The 15359-nt window shown below is 46.1% G+C and overlaps 1 protein-coding gene across 2 annotated transcripts; it reads left to right on the top strand.

The window, feature by feature from the left end:
* The first annotated feature begins 764 nt into the window (after positions 1 to 764).
* On the top strand, positions 765 to 7950 carry LOC123777252 (uncharacterized). Of its 2 annotated transcripts, none has more exons than XM_045773794.2 (3): positions 765 to 905; positions 5411 to 5510; positions 6168 to 7950. In XM_045773794.2, the coding sequence occupies exons 2-3, from the start codon at positions 5471 to 5473 to the stop codon at positions 7403 to 7405; spliced, it is 1278 nt and encodes a 425-aa protein (XP_045629750.1). In that variant the 5' UTR covers positions 765 to 905; positions 5411 to 5470; the 3' UTR covers positions 7406 to 7950. The 2 variants fall into 2 exon arrangements, with proteins under 2 accessions (XP_045629750.1, XP_087709452.1); XM_087853326.1 differs by lacking the exon at positions 765 to 905 and adding an exon at positions 912 to 1171.
* Positions 7951 to 15359: the final 7409 nt, after the last annotated feature.

The following is a 15359-nucleotide window of genomic DNA, read 5'->3' on the forward strand; positions in this document are numbered from 1 at the left end:
GCATTTATAATGGTCCTTTTCAGATAGGCGGCATATTCCTAGAGGGAAATCAATATATCTCAGCTTTGGGCTAAGAAGGATCACTTGAATTACAGGGCGCTGCACCTGGATTGGCCTCCATCAGCGCCCCCACCGACAGGAAAGTGCCTTCGTCGGCTGCATAACCCTCCAAGGCATCCTCCTTAGGCCCTGTCCGCTGACCTGACCCCTGATCCCCGGTCCCCGTCCCAGCCAAAGCGCCCCAAACCGATTTAAAGCTTCCATCTACATGGATTTAAAAACCAGCAAGGAAATACGAGCAGACTGTGAGTAGACTCAAAATGATATTTCACATGATGTGCTCATTCTACAAGAATGTTTCCAAACACTTCTTGGACCCACCCCCAACGGACTACACCGCACGGAACCTGGGCGCGGGCTCTTTAAGAGGACCGAAGCCTCGCCCCGTCCTTTGAGCCTTGAGGCACCATTTCCCAGCGTCCCTTGCGGGACCACGCTGCCTAACCCCTGCGGGGGACAAGTCCCCGGTCACTAGGGCAGATTGCTCAGGGACACTACATTACCCAGAAATCTCTGCGCCGCGCGGTGGCGGCGCTATTAAAAGCCCGGGGAAGACGTCTGGGCGGGACTTCCGGCGTCTTCCTCGCGGCGGACATTTTGTCCGCTCCTGGTGGAACCCTCGGAGCGGAGCTTTGGGAACACTGGTTTGGTTCAGAGTGAGGAAAGCGGGAAGGCACGGGAGGAGACCCTGTGCCCATTGCAGAGAGGCTTGGCGGTGGCAGCGCCCGCGAAGGCTCCCTGGCCAGGGCCAAGCGACGGTGGTGCGTGGATCCCCACCTGGGACTCCACGGCTCCGTGTGGTCCTGATTGTGATGGCGGCGGCCGCGGTGATGGATCCTGCGTAGGTGGGTACTTTGTTCGCCAGACTTTGAAGCGTTTCGGTCTTCCACTCTGCATCACGAAACCCCGAATGAGGGGCGCCTGTTGAAGTCGTTGCAGTCCAGGCTCCAGTGTTGTGGGCCGCGGGGGTGTTTGTGGCGTGAATCTTAATTTCTAACAGCCGGTGTGATGAGCCGTCGGAGTGTTCCTGGCCGATCGACTAGCACGAGCAAAGGCTTGGAGGTGCGACTGAGCGGGGAGGATTCAGGAAACCGGGGTCCTCGTATTTGCAGTGAGTCTAGAGGGCGAGTGGTAGCCCTGCATGGGAGGGCTGGGTGAGTTGCGTACCTTCGTGGCGAGGACGCTGGGAGCCGTGGAGGACTATGACGTGGTGTGATGTGGCTCGGGGGAATAGATTACAGCAGGGTGGGATGATGAGCGTGGAGGCAAGGAGGCCGGTGAGGAGGCAACAGATTCCAGCAGTGCTGTGTCTGGACCAGAGCTGTGGCGGGGAGGTGGGAGGTGAAGAAGTGGGATTTTAAAGGATTTCTTGCTGTGTCAGATAATGTCTATGTAAAGTAGAAAGTGAAGGGCGTAAACAGTTTTGTTTCCTTTTTCCCCCCATGAACTTCAGTGAGAATGGGTCTGTTGGAGCAGGTAGCTCCTTTGAAGGAATCAGGAATTGCATTTTGGACATGGTAAAGCCAAGCTGTTGCACAGAGGAAGTGTCCCACGGGCATCTGGCCATGCAGGTCTGGAGTTCTGGGGAGGGAGCTGTGTTGGAGACCACTGAGGGATGAGGCCTCAGGTTGAAGCCTGGAGATCAGATTTGGGGGAAGAATATGAAGGAAGTGTTTATCTTATGTAGTCCTTAAGGTGAGAGATTGGAGGGCAGGGAAGAAGGGGTGGACATCCTTCATTCCCTCCAGAAAGAAGCATGGTCTCAGCAGGAGCAGGGGGCTGTAAGGTATAAGGACCTGGCCTGAGATGCAGAAGCAGGTGTGAGGTGCTATAGATTTGCCACTCTGTGGATTCAGCAAAGGCACTGCCTGTGGAACACAGGAAAAGTCAGCCTCAGCCCATTCTAGGGTCCTGGTACATCAGTTCCCCAACTCTTAGGTAAAGAGAGAATATGAACATCTCTAATGAAAGGCTGCCAGCAGGGTCGCCTTCAGATGAGTATGTGCCAGGTTGGCTGGTTTGGTGAAAGGATTAATGCACACTTGGCAGATACACACAAGCAGTTAAACATTTGAAATGTATAGATATGATAAGTTTATATTAATAATGCTTAGTAATTAATTGAAGTGCTTGCCTCTAAGGGTTTGATTATGATAAGTCTTAAATATCACATTTTCTTTTTTTCTTTAAGATTTTTTTTTTTTAATTTATATATTTGACAGAGATAGACAGCCAGTGAGAGAGGGAACACAAGCAGGGGGAGTGGGAGAGGAAGAAGCAGGCTCCCAGCGGAGGAGCCCGATGTGGGACTCGATCCCGAAACGCCGGGATCACGCCCTGAGCCGAAGGCGGACGCCTAACGACTGCGCTACCCAGGCACCCCAAAATATCACATTTTCTTAAAAGCTTAAAAACATATTTGAAATAAAAACATATCCCTTCGTTTGCTCCAAAAACATTTGGAAAAACGTGAAGGTTGTGGGAAGTAAAAGCTAATTCAAGGATCCTTGACATGTACTTACCAGTCTGATACACACAGTAGCCCTTTTAGGTGGGTACCACTATTATCCCTGCTTTACAGATGAGGACACTGCAACACATCTTTGTTCATGGACACACATCTGATAGGAGACAACACTAAGGTCTTAGTATCTGAGATTAGACATTAAGAAATCATCCTCACCAAGGGGCAGGGCAGGAGTTAGGGGAATAGTTCAGTCCATGATACCCCACTCTGGTAACCTGCCACTCTCAGATCCTCCTTTCTGCCAGGTTGCTTTGATGGTAGAAGCACTTAGGATCTCTGCATAGGTGAGTGCAGAGTATGCAGGGCCTCATTCATCACGCTCCACTTGTCCATGATTTGGCAACCCAGTAGGGCAAATGGTGGTGTCTTAGGAGTCTTTACGTACCCTTCTACTTGCCATTGAGCTTGGGGATGCTGGTGTTACTAACGGTCTTTTGCCTTGAATTGAGTGCACTGGGATGAAGTGTGGGACAGTGCCCCAGGCGCAAGAACCAGCATGTGCAAAAACATCACTTGAGGCTGAAGCAGGAGTGTTTAGGGAGCCTCAGGTCTCCATTATGTCTAGCGTGATCAGAGAGAAGGGGACAGGATTCAATTCTGGAATGGCAGCTTGTGGAACTGGGCTTCTGTTTTGAAAGTGGTGGGAGCCAGGGAAGATTTGGAGTAGAGGAGGGAGTGGTCTTAACAGGCTTTCTCTGACTGTGGTCTTAACAGGCTTTCTCTGGCTGCATAGTGAAAAAAGGACTTTGGGGTGAGGAAGGAGCACTGTAGGTGATGGCTGGACTAGACTGGTTGCTCTGGAAGTGAGGGATGAATGCTTGGATTTTGGTCCTTTTTTTTGTTTTTCTTTAAGTAGGGGTAACCAGATTTTCTGATGTGGATGGTGAGAGAAAGAACAGGAAGAGTCAGGGATGACTATAGCTCTCAAAGTTTTTGGCCTGAGAAAGTATAAGGATGGAAGAAATCCTCAATTGAGATGGTGAAGTTGGTGGTGGGAGTAACTTTCAGAAGTAATATCAAGACTTAGGCTTTGACCATGTTGAATCTGAGTGGAGGTACAGGTAGACAGCTGTGCACACAGATTTGGATTTCAGAGGCGGGATTCAAGTCCACAAGGTGGCAGTCAGTATATGGATTAGAGTAGAACTACTTACTTAGATTCATAGAGAGAACCTTTATGTCATAGTGGCAGTGCCATTTAGGGTCTGAACACAGCAGAGTGGGATAGGAGTTACCTAAGAGATAGAAAAAGGGAGGTTAGTGTCCATGGTGGAGGGAGAGAGTAGGACCTGGCAGGTGGGGAAGTCTTCCAGAGAGTTTGGACTCGAGATGGATGCTGGGGTAGAGTAGTATTAGAGATGAGATGAAAGTGAGGCCAAAGCAGGTGCTTTCCATCCTCTGTGTGCTTCCCAGGTGTTCATGGTGGCCTTTGGTGGGATGTGGGGAGTTTCAGTCAAGCTGGTAGATGAGCTCAGGGACAAATTGGGTCAGCTGGCAGAGTAACTGTGCTTGAGGTAGAAGGATGGTGGGTGTGGGCTTTGAATGAGAATTTAGTATTACATGTTAAGCCCGTGATTGTTGAGAGTATAGCATCCTTAGTATATGACAGTAAAGTGGGAAGGGGTTGGGTTTGTCTGATATCTGTATTTCATTCTGGATTGCTAAAGTTGAATCAAGGACTAGGGACAGGAAGGGAGGATTTAAAAGGTGGGTTCAGAGTTAGATGGCAGTGGGGACCATCGACTGGAGCCAGATGTGATCTTGGATGCATTAACCAAGAATTCTCTGGATGCAATGTGCAGATTTGCATGTGGGAGACACCTGTGTTGTGGGTATCCATAGACAGGAGGGAACTATGGTCTTGAAGACGGAATCTGAATTCATAGCCTGGGGGCTTTAGGGAGAATTCTGAGCTCAAATTTGTATGAGAGGCATGATCTCTAGACGCCAGGGGAACTAGCTGGCAGAAGTGTCTCTCTGTCCCCTGCCTGTTGTTCTAGGCTGGACAAAATGATCACTAGGAAATGGGGAAAGTGAGTAGGCATCAGTTACAAGGGCCTGGTATCTGGTCTGAGTTGGGGAGCTGGGGAGGAAAGTGTATGTGTGGTGGGTAGACCAGGAGTCCTGGGGAGAGCTGCTACCCCTGTGCTCAGTTGTTGACTTTGTACAGGGTCATGTGACTTTCAGGGATGTGTTTGTGAATTTCACTTGGGAGGAGTGAGGGCTGCTTAATAAGGCCCAGAGAGGTGTGTCACAACGCAGTGTTGTCTATGCTTTGTGCTTACGGTCTTCCCAGGTAAGACCCCACATACCCCAGTTTTCTGGGCTGTGCTCTACTCTTTCTTCCCTCAGAGGTTGCCATTTTCTTCTCGTAGCTGCCCATGGGCACTGCTTTTTTCCCCTCACTAAGATAGGTTTTCTGGGTGTTGGGGCTCTGCTCTGTATTGCCTCCTTTACTCCTATGCTCCCCAGCCCCTGTTGCCCCAAAGTGTTGCCAGGAAGGGTTTGAGGGTCAGGAGTCTAGTGGTCAGCCCAGTGGACTACCCTGCTTGCCCTTTCCCTGGCTGTATGGCTATGCCTACATTCATGATACCTCTGTACTCTGGACTCTGCCCCTTTCCTATAATTGGCATTTCCTTGGACCTACCTGTGTTATGAATTGCCATCATGGTCACTGCTGTGGGGTCCAGTGTGCTGATCCTGCAAGACATTTCGGATGTTCATTTTGTAGTATTTAGTTGTCTTAATCTCCTGTGGGTGGGCTGCTCTGGGCCACTGCTTTCCTGCTTGCACTGTCTTTCCTCTGTGACTTGTTTTTTCCAGATCCTTTATGGTTCCTGAACTTAGCAGGGGGAAGAACTCTGAGTGCCTGACTGAGAGGTCATGACTCTAGCCATGGCAGGAGGGACGTGGACAGGCCCTGGTGAGTGGGAGATTGGGGCGGTGTGACAGTGTCAGGGCTTCGTTCAAATAATACCAGAAGCCTGTCCTGGTCCCACTCCTGTTTGGTGCCTAGGTTATAGACCGTACCTATTTCTGTCTTTTTCTCCTCGTTCTGGACACTCTACATACTTGTCATTTCTGTTCTGACCTCCGACCCAGGGCTGTCCATGCCCACTCACCAGTGCTCTCGACTGCTCCTTCTGCAGTGCTCTCCTGTGTTGGACAATGCTAATGTGTCTTGAGATGTACATATATCCTTAAATGATTCTTGAATACCACTTGCTCATTTTAGATCAGATTTTTCTGGGCCTAGACATACATTTCTGTACAGTCCTCACCAGTAGCCAAGGCCCTTCTAAAAATCATTTGCAGAGGAATAAATTGGACATTCTGCCTGCAGGTTCTCTCTTGAGCTACACCCCATCCTTGTGTCTTTGTCCCCTGTGAAGGCTTCCTCATTCTGTCACCCTTTGAGGCCCAGTATTGCACAGCAGCTTTTTCTTTAACCTGATGCCAAATCTGCATCCTGCCAACACCCCCATGGACTAAATCCTGGGTATACTAGACACGTTTGTGATGGGGTTGCCCCTTCGCACCAAAGTCATCATGCACTTCAACACCATTTTTCTGCCTTTAGGTTGTTGGTGTGCAGTGGAGGATGAAGAGGCGCCTTCAGAGCAGAGCATTTCTGTAGAAGTGTCACATGATAGTATTTCCAAGGCAGGTTCATCAGCCCAGATGGCTCACCCTTGTGACATATGTGGCCCCATCTTGAAAGATATCTTGCACCTGGATGAACACCAGGAAACACGCCAAGGACTGAAACCTTACACATGTGGGGCATGTGGGAGACAATTCTGGTTCAGTGCAAACTTTCTTCAGCACCAGAAGCAGTACAATGTAGAGAAACCCTTAAGAAGAGACAAAGGCAAGACCTTGTTTGTGAAGAACTATAGAGTTTGTGAAGAACCTCACCTGTCAGAAAAGCCTTTTCCATGTGAGGAGGAGCAGAACTTCCAGGCCAGTTTGGGCAGTCACCAGCAAAAGGCCAGTCACAGCAAGAAGAAGACAAGGAGCACCGAGAGTGGGGAGGCCTCTCACAGTGGACATATGCATTACAGGTGCAGTGAATGTGGTAAGGCCTTCAATCGCAAAGACACCCTCGTCCAGCACCAGAGAATCCATACCGGAGAAAGGCCTTACGAGTGCAGTGAATGTGGGAAAGCCTTCAGCCGCAAAGCAACCCTTATCCAGCACCAGAGAATCCATACCGGAGAAAGGCCTTATGAATGCAAAGAATGTGGGAAAGCCTTTAGCCGCAAAGACAACCTTACTCAGCACAAAAGAATTCACACTGGAGAAATGCCTTACAAGTGTAGTGAATGTGGAAAATACTTTAGCCATCACTCCAACCTAATTGTACACCAGAGAGTTCACAATGGAGCGAGGCCTTACAAGTGCAACAATTGTGGGAAAGTCTTCAGACACAAATCCACACTTGTTCAGCATGAGAGTATCCATACTGGAGAAAATCCGTATGTTTGCAGTGATTGTGGGAAATCCTTTGGCCACAAATACACCCTCATTAAACACCAGAGAATTCACACTGAGGCAAGGCCTTTTGAGTGCGTCGAATGTGGCAAATTCTTTAGTCGAAGCTCTGACTTTATTGCACACCAGAGAGTTCACACGGGGGAAAGGCCATTTGTGTGCAGCAAATGTGGGAAAGATTTCATCAGAACATCCCACCTTGTTAGGCACCAAAAAGTTCACACTGGAGAAAGGCCATATGAGTGCAATGAATGTGGGAAAGCCTATAGTTTAAGCTCCCACCTCATTCGGCACCAGAAAGTTCACACTGCAGGAAGGCTTTAGGATGGCTTTCAACGTAGCAACGGGACTCATAGGGAGAGGAGCTCTGTGATTATCCTTTGGGAGGAAGACATCAAACAGATGTTGGTCCTCGTATATCAGCATTAACGCCAGGGAGATAGCTTATGAATGTCAGGTACAGGGACGTGTTCGTGGGTTGTGTTGCACTTTCAGACAGGTCCTTGACAGATTTGTCACTCAGTGCTTGTGACTGAAACCATCTTATCTCTACCAGTTTAGTTACCATAATATCCTCAGGGAAGGTAGAACTTTGTACTCTCCAGTCCCTGGAGGGAATTACCAGAATCCTGAATTAAATGGGATTTCTCATTTCCTCCCCCACTGACTGATTAAAGGTGTGGACCTTACTGTACATCCAAGAGGATCTGAGCTGTGTTCTGGCTTACAGAAAAGGTTTACTTTCTTCATGGACATTATTGGTCTCATGTGGTACTTGTGACAGATTTTCCAGCCTCCAGTCACCCTACCTGGACTACTACTTATGTTGCTCTGGTGTCTGTGATAATAAAGACCTTCTTATTATTTAAGCCATCGTTAATCTTGGACTTTCTTTTTACTGTTTGAAATGATTTGAAAACTCTTAGGCCCTGCCAAACTGAAGCAATAAACAGTGTGTGTGGGGGGGCTCCAGTTTCATGTGCCTCAGATGGAAGAGGAGGTTGGCAGAGAACCATTCTTAGTCCAGTTCTGGTGTTGCTGACAACAGCTGCTTAGGTGAGAGTGCAGGGGTTTATGGGCCTGATTTCATCTGGATTTCAGAGTTATTTGAGGGCCCAGACATCCCCCTGAGGATGGTATTGAGGAAGATTGTGACAGCCTTCAATATGTGTGGGAGCAGCATGGATTGAGTATCTTATTTCCAGCATATGTACCATATTTTACAGCTCTGTTGAGGGGAAGCTGTTTCTGAGGGCCTACCAAGTGCATATGCCCCGAAGGCCAGAATCAGATCTGGTACCCAAGTCTGGCTGCAAGACTTACCATCCCAGGGAGGAAACAAAATTAGTACAGAAACACTGGGTGTGAGTAATTGGGTTTGGGGAGACTGCAGCAAATGAGAGTGGATGTGCCCTTTTTAAAAAGACCTCCACAAACGTTCCTGTCACTATGGCTGTATGAAATGGGGATGCATGGGAATTCTTAGCTTCTCCAGGGCTGTGTCACTCTATGACCAAGGTCAGTGGCAGAGCAAAGAATGTAAAGTTTATCGATTTCTGTACCTCCCTGGGCTCTATACCTAGTGTCTTTGCTGCATGGGCAAGAACGCTGGGATAGACATTGTGGTCCAAGGATGTAGATCTTGTGACCAAGCAGAACTTCTGGTGACTCAACTTGGAAATAGCTTTCACTGCTTGCCAGTTTTTCTTGCTGCTGGGGAAGAGGTTCTGTTTACAAGGCATTTGGAGGGAGAAGGTAGAGTCACTATATTGATGCTCATCTGGTTTTCCAGTAGAAGTGGGAGGCTCAGATGTTGCAGTGGAATCATATTTTATAGTTTCATTGAGGTGTAGTCAACAGGCCATATACTGCACATATATAAAATGTGCAATTTGTAATCCTTAATATATGTATAAACATAAGAAAGCACCCAGCCGTTGTATTGGAAATAGCCACCCCTAAAGTTACCTCATGGCCCTTCCTAATCCCTCTCAGTGCCTTTCTTAATACTTCCCATCTCTTCCATAGGCAACCATTGATTTACTTTCAGTATAGATAAATTTGTCTTTTCTAGAATCTTAAGTGGAACCTTAGAAGTTATTGTTGTCCATTGCCTTTCATGCAACATTATTTTGAGAATTGTGTGTATAAATAGTTCATTCTCTTTATTGCTGAGTTACACTCTATGGATATACTGCAGTTTATTCCTTTATCTTATTTGTGTGTGTGTGTACAAAATGGTTGTTCTATTAAAGCACAGGGACAGGACCTGTGGGCAGAAAGAGCTGCCCCTTTATCTGAATTGACATGTTTTTCCCCAAAATTCTAAATACTAAAAACAATACTGCTGCGAATATTGATGTACAAGTCCTTATATGGACATTTAGCTGAGGAAATTTGTAAACGAAGTGTTGAAAGTGTGGCCTTGTTTTTTTATGGTAAAATGTGATAGGTAAGAGATAAACGTAGGGAAGAACTATTAAACAGAAAAGACCCCAAGACTTTATGATTTGGGAAATTCTTATTCCGTCTTAATTTCAAAAGAAATGAAGTGATTCATGGTCAGGAAAGTATGTTCTGGAGAAATAGCCAAGGTTGTAGCTGTACAGCCTTTTGTAATATCTCAGTAAGATCAAAAGCCCAGAGTGTTTAGTCACACAAAATTTCTTTGAAGAGATTGTGGCTAGGCAGGTCTCCTCAGTACAACCAAAGACCATCTAGGAAGTTTAAAGGCATCCCTTTGGCCATCTCAGCAAAAGCCAAAAAATTGGTACAGGATTATCCAGGGGGGAAAAATGTGTGAACCCACCTCTTGTCTAACGGAGTGAATCTCTGTAGTGTATACAGAAGAACCACAAAGTTCTTGAAACTTCCTTTCTAATAGAAACGCCTTGGATCTTCGAGGGACAGAATATGAAATTAGGACTTCCAATATTCTGCACACATGAAACTGGCTGAGAAGATTCCTAAGCTGCAGACCTTTGCTACCTGTCATAGAAAAGGAGGTGGAGGACGGAGTAGAATGGGGGACGGGGGTGCTGAGAGCCCAGTGGCCAGAGCCCTGAACCATAGAAGGTATTCCCAGGTCTTGATACCTAATGTAGTTTGCTAAACTTGATTTCAGAATTGCTTGGAACTTGCGGCTATTTGTTTATTTTTTCATTTTCTCCCTTTGAAACAATGTATAGAACTTATCCCAGGTCTTATTCCACCATTGTATTTTGGGAGCAGATACTTTGTTCTCTAGTTTTACAGATCCTCCGATGGAGAGCATTGTGTGCGGGGTGGATTATATCCAGAGACTCAGCCAGATCTGATTTAGACAATGTAGATGATGAAATTTGTGATTTTTGAGCTGATGAGATTTGAGTATTGAGTAGATACTGTAATGGAATGAGACATTTTGTGATCTTGGGGTGTGGGGAATATATTTTATAAGCAGGACAGATAGGAATCTGAGGACCAGACAGCAAACTGTAGTAAATCGAATCATTGCTCCCAAAGATGTCCATGCCCTAATCCCCAGAACCTATGAACGTTCCTGTAGATGGCCAGTGGGGCTTTGAGTGTATAATGCACTTTGTGATGAGACTTACCCAGGTGGGATCAATATAATCACACAAGTCTCTATTTTTATTTTTTTTTTAAGATTTTATTTTTTTATTTGACAGAGCACAAGCAGGGGGAACAGCAGGCAATGGGAGAGGGAGAAGCAGGCTCCCCGCTGAGCAAGGAGCCTGATGCAGAGCTCGATCCCACCTGAGCTGAAAGCAAAAGCTTATCCGACTGAGCCACCCAGGCACCCCTCACATGAGTCTTTAAAAATAGAGAACCTTTTCCAGCTGTAGGGAGAAAGAGGCAGGCAGAAGAGTCAGACATGGCTGTATTAGGCCCTTTGATACCCCATTGCTGGTTCTGAGATAAAGCTAGGAGTTAAGTTGAGCGCCACACATCTGATAGCCAGCGTCTTTAGTCCTGGCTCAGCAAGATCAGAAGTCACAGTATTGAGTTATACAAAGAGCCCTTTGAAGAAATTGTGTGACTTTGTAGATCATTTCAATACAACCAGAAAGCACCCCGGAAGCTTAGAAACCCGAGTCCTACAACCACATGGAACTGAATTCTGCCAACGATGCATGCAAGTAGGAATCTAATTTCCCAGAGCTTCCAGAAAGAAACAGCCTGCCAACTTCAGGCACAGCTAGAACCCCAGGGACTGGGGGAGAACTCCAGTGGCTGGTGCACTGCATCAAAGGTATGAAGGAGCTGGGGCCTGCCAGGGTAGGACTTGCCTGCAGAGAGACTTTGGTCCAGAGGGAAAGGAACCCAGAGCCTTAAATCCTGAACTTCTGTCTCAGAGGTGGGGTGTCAGGTGAGTACCCAGGCAGAGTCCAGAGAGAGCTCTGGTCTAACTGGCTGTACCTCTCGGGCTCTCTGACCTCCGAGCACCAGGTTCTGCTGCCTCCCACCTCTGCAATCCCTAGCAGTCCAGCTTTGGGGCTCTCCTTGTGCCCTATGGGCCCTAGGAATTCCCTCCTCACCTAATGGCTCCTTGGCGGCAGCATTGACTCCCTGGACATCTTGCACTATCAAGACATCCAGCCTTGGTGGCTGCCCAGGCCCTGTTCTGCACCTTTGGCATCCTGTTCCCTCCATGGCCCAGCCTCGATGCTGACTTCTGAACCCCCAATTCCCATGTTCTCCTGCCCGCCCCCTGCGTCCTCAAGGCTGCTTCTCTTACCGGCTTCTGCACTGCTGCCTACTCTGCCCCAGCCCCTATAACCCATCTGGTCTCAAACTCAAGCTGCAGGCCCCTATCCCAGGCACCTTGAGGTTTTAGCTTCTCTCTGCCTGCTGAGCCTGCTGCAAAATCACTCCCTCTGGGGCGCCCGGGTGGCTCAGTCAGTTAAGCGTCTGCCTTCAGCTCAGGTCATGATCTCAGGGTCCCGGGATTTGAGCCCTACATTGGGCTCCCTGCTCAGCAGGGACTCTGCTCCCTCTGCCCCCTCCCCCTGCTCGTGCTCTTTCTCTCTCTCTAAATAAAATCTTTTTAAAAAATCACTCCCTCTCCTTCACCCTATGACACAGACTGAAATAAGAAGTGTAGTCTGGGTGAGAGGAGGTGTTCCAAAGGGCCCAGGAAGCTGTGGACCTCCTCTGGGTGGTGAGATCACACTGGAGTTTGAGGGAAACCCTAGGGTGTGCAGTGCAGTGAACAAGAGGGCTGCTTCTCGCTCAAGGATAGTAGGTGGGGGCTTTTTCCATCCTAGGTGTACCTAGTTCAGGGTGAATTCTAGGGGAGGAAGTATTTTACTGGGCACTTTAAGTGCTTGTTCCCTAGGAACGAGTGAAGGTCACCCTCTGGGCAGATGCTCAAGTCTTTCCATCAGAAAGACTGCTCTCTGATGGTGACAGTTTCATTCTCAAGTTTTCAGGGATTTTTTTCTGCCTGGCAAAAACTCTCATTTCCTTTCCTGTTTTCTGGTCAGTTTTTTTGGTCTTTGTTTCCTGCTGTTCAATGCATCTTAAGGAATTCTTCCAGAAATTCAGAAGTAACCACTGGGACACTGTTTCCCAAAAGGAGCCCAATGATTTCCTGCCCTTAGAGCCCGGAGATCAAAATCAGGGTATAAAACTAATGTGACTAGAATTTAGGTGTGAAAGGGTAGGGAGCTAGATATGGGGGGCACAGGGAAAGAGGAGAGGCAAAGAACTGAAGAAGGATCCACTAAATTGTTGACTGTGTCCAGATCCATACAAGTGCGAGAGTGAACTATCTGAGGTTTAGAAAAGTACCACTAGAAGACAGTAGACCAAGTAATTCCTGCAGCTTCTATGGGGCTGGGAATCATTTTGTTCTTATCTGCCAATGTGGAAACACCTATTATACAGTATACAGAACAACAGGTAGAATCCTCAGAAATATATCACCTAGATAGTGGGACTTAATTAAACACCGACTAAGATTTGCTCCAGACTCACCCTGAAAAGAATTAAAAGCAAATATTCAAAGGAAGAACTGCTACCACATACCTTTGCCTGAAAGCCATGACAAAATCTGACACTAAAGGGATACAAGCAAATGCCGCACTCAACAATGTAAAGTTTATCTCGTCTGGCACCCAATATGTAATTTACTGGGCACACAAAGGAGCAGGGAATATAAGACATATAGGGTATCAGGATAAAAAAAAAAAAAACATGCACAAAAAGTGACTGAAATGAAAAAAACTAGACAAGTATGCTAAAGAGCGTTTATAAATATCCTGCATTTGGGGCACCTGGGTGGGTCAGACAGTTAAGCATCTGCCTTTGGCTCAGGTCATGAGAGTGGAGTCCCAGGATGGAGCCCAGATTGGGCTCCCTGCTCAGCAGGGAGTCTGCTTCTCCCTCTGCCCCTCCCCCTGGTTGTGCTCTCTCTCTCTCTCTCTCTCTCAAATAAATAAAATCTTAAAAAAAATATATCCTGCATTTGTTCTTGGAAGGATGGGAAAAATAAGAACTTGAATAAAAGAGAAATAGATGTAAAAACAGATGTATGGTGGAGTCTTTAGGGTTTTCTATATATTGTAGCATGTCATCTCCAAAGAGTGAGAATTTTGCTTCTTCCTTACCAATTTTGATGCCTTTTATTTCTTTACGTTGTCTAATTGCTGTGGCTAGGACTTCTAGTACTGTGTTGAATCAAAGTGGTGAGAGTGGGCATCCATGTCTTATTCCTGGCCTTAGAGGGAAAGCTCTATTTTCACTATCGAGTATAATGTTGGCTGTGGATTTTTCATATAAGCCTTTGCTATGTTGAGATATGTTCCCTGTAGACCTAATTTGCAGAGGGTTTTTATCGTGAATGGATGTTGTACTTTGTCAAATGCTTTTTCCTCATCTATTGAAATGATCATATGGTTATTATCCTTTCTCTTATTGATGTGATGTATCATGTTGATTGTTTTGCAAATACTGATCCACCCTTGCATCCCAGGAATAAGTCCAACTTGATTGTGGTGTAAGATTTTTTAAATGTATTGTTGGATTTGGTTTACTGATATTTTGTCGAGAAGTTTGCATCTTTATTCATGAGAGAGAATGGCCTGTAGTTCTCTTTTTTGGTGGTGTTTCTGGGTTTTTTGTTTTTGTTTTTTGTTTTTAAGATTTTATTTATTTATTTGACAGAGATAGAGACAGCCCGTGAGAGAGGGAACACAAGCAGGGGGAGTGGGAGAGGAAGAAGCAGGCTCACAGTGGAGGAGCCTGATGTGGGGCTTGATCCCATAACGCCGGGATCACACCCTGAGCCGAAGGCAGACGCTACACTGTGCCACCCAGGCGCCCCTCTATCTGGTTTTGGTGTCAGGGTGATACTGGCTTCATAGAATGAATTTGGAAGTTTTTCTTCCTCTTGTATATTTTGGAAGAGTTTGAGAAAAATGGATATTAACGCCTTTAAATGTTTGGTAGAATTCATCTGTGAAGCCATCTCTTGTAGGCAGCATATAGATGGGTCTTGTTTTTTTATCCACTCTGTCACTCTGTGTCTTTTGATTGGAACATTTAGTCCATTTACATTTCAAGTAATTATTGATAGGTGTGTATTTATTTCCATTTTTTTACTTGTTTTGTGGTTGTTCCTATAGATTTTCTCTGATCCTTTCTTCTGCTCCCTTTCATGGTTTGCCGGCTTTCTTTAGTGATACCCTTGGAATTCTTTTTATTCTTTGCATATCTATTACTGGTTTTTGATTTGCAGTTACCATTAGGTTGTGTATAAGATCTTCTGCATTTATCAGTCTATATTAAGTTGATGGGTGCTTAAGTTTAAACCCATTCTTCTCTCCCCCTCACGTTTTGGGTATATTGTTTCACATTTTACATATTTTTATTTTATGGATCCCTAGACTGATTTTTACAGAAATATTTATTTTTGCTGCTTCTGTGTTTTTTACTTTTCATACTCTCACAATCTTCCTTTCCACTCAGAGAGAACCCTTTAATATTTCTTGTAGGCTGGTTTAGTGGTCATGAACTCCTTTAGTTCTTGTTTGTCTGAGAAACTCTTTTATCTCTCCTTCTATTCTGAATGATAGTCTTGCTGGATAGAGTGTTTTTGGCTGTAGATTTTTCCCTTTCAGCACTTTGGATATATCATGCCACTCTCTTCTGGCCTGCAGTTTCTGCTGAAAAAAATCTTCTGATGGCTTTATGGGTTTTCCCTTGTATGTAACTATTTTCTTTTCTTTTAAGTTTTTTTCTTTATTACTGCTGGTTACAAAACACGAGAAGC

The sequence above is a fragment of the Ursus americanus genome, chromosome 21 (assembly GCF_024610735.1).
Source record: "Ursus americanus isolate L20-20 chromosome 21, mUrsAme1.1.p, whole genome shotgun sequence".
NCBI lineage: Eukaryota > Metazoa > Chordata > Mammalia > Carnivora > Ursidae > Ursus > Ursus americanus.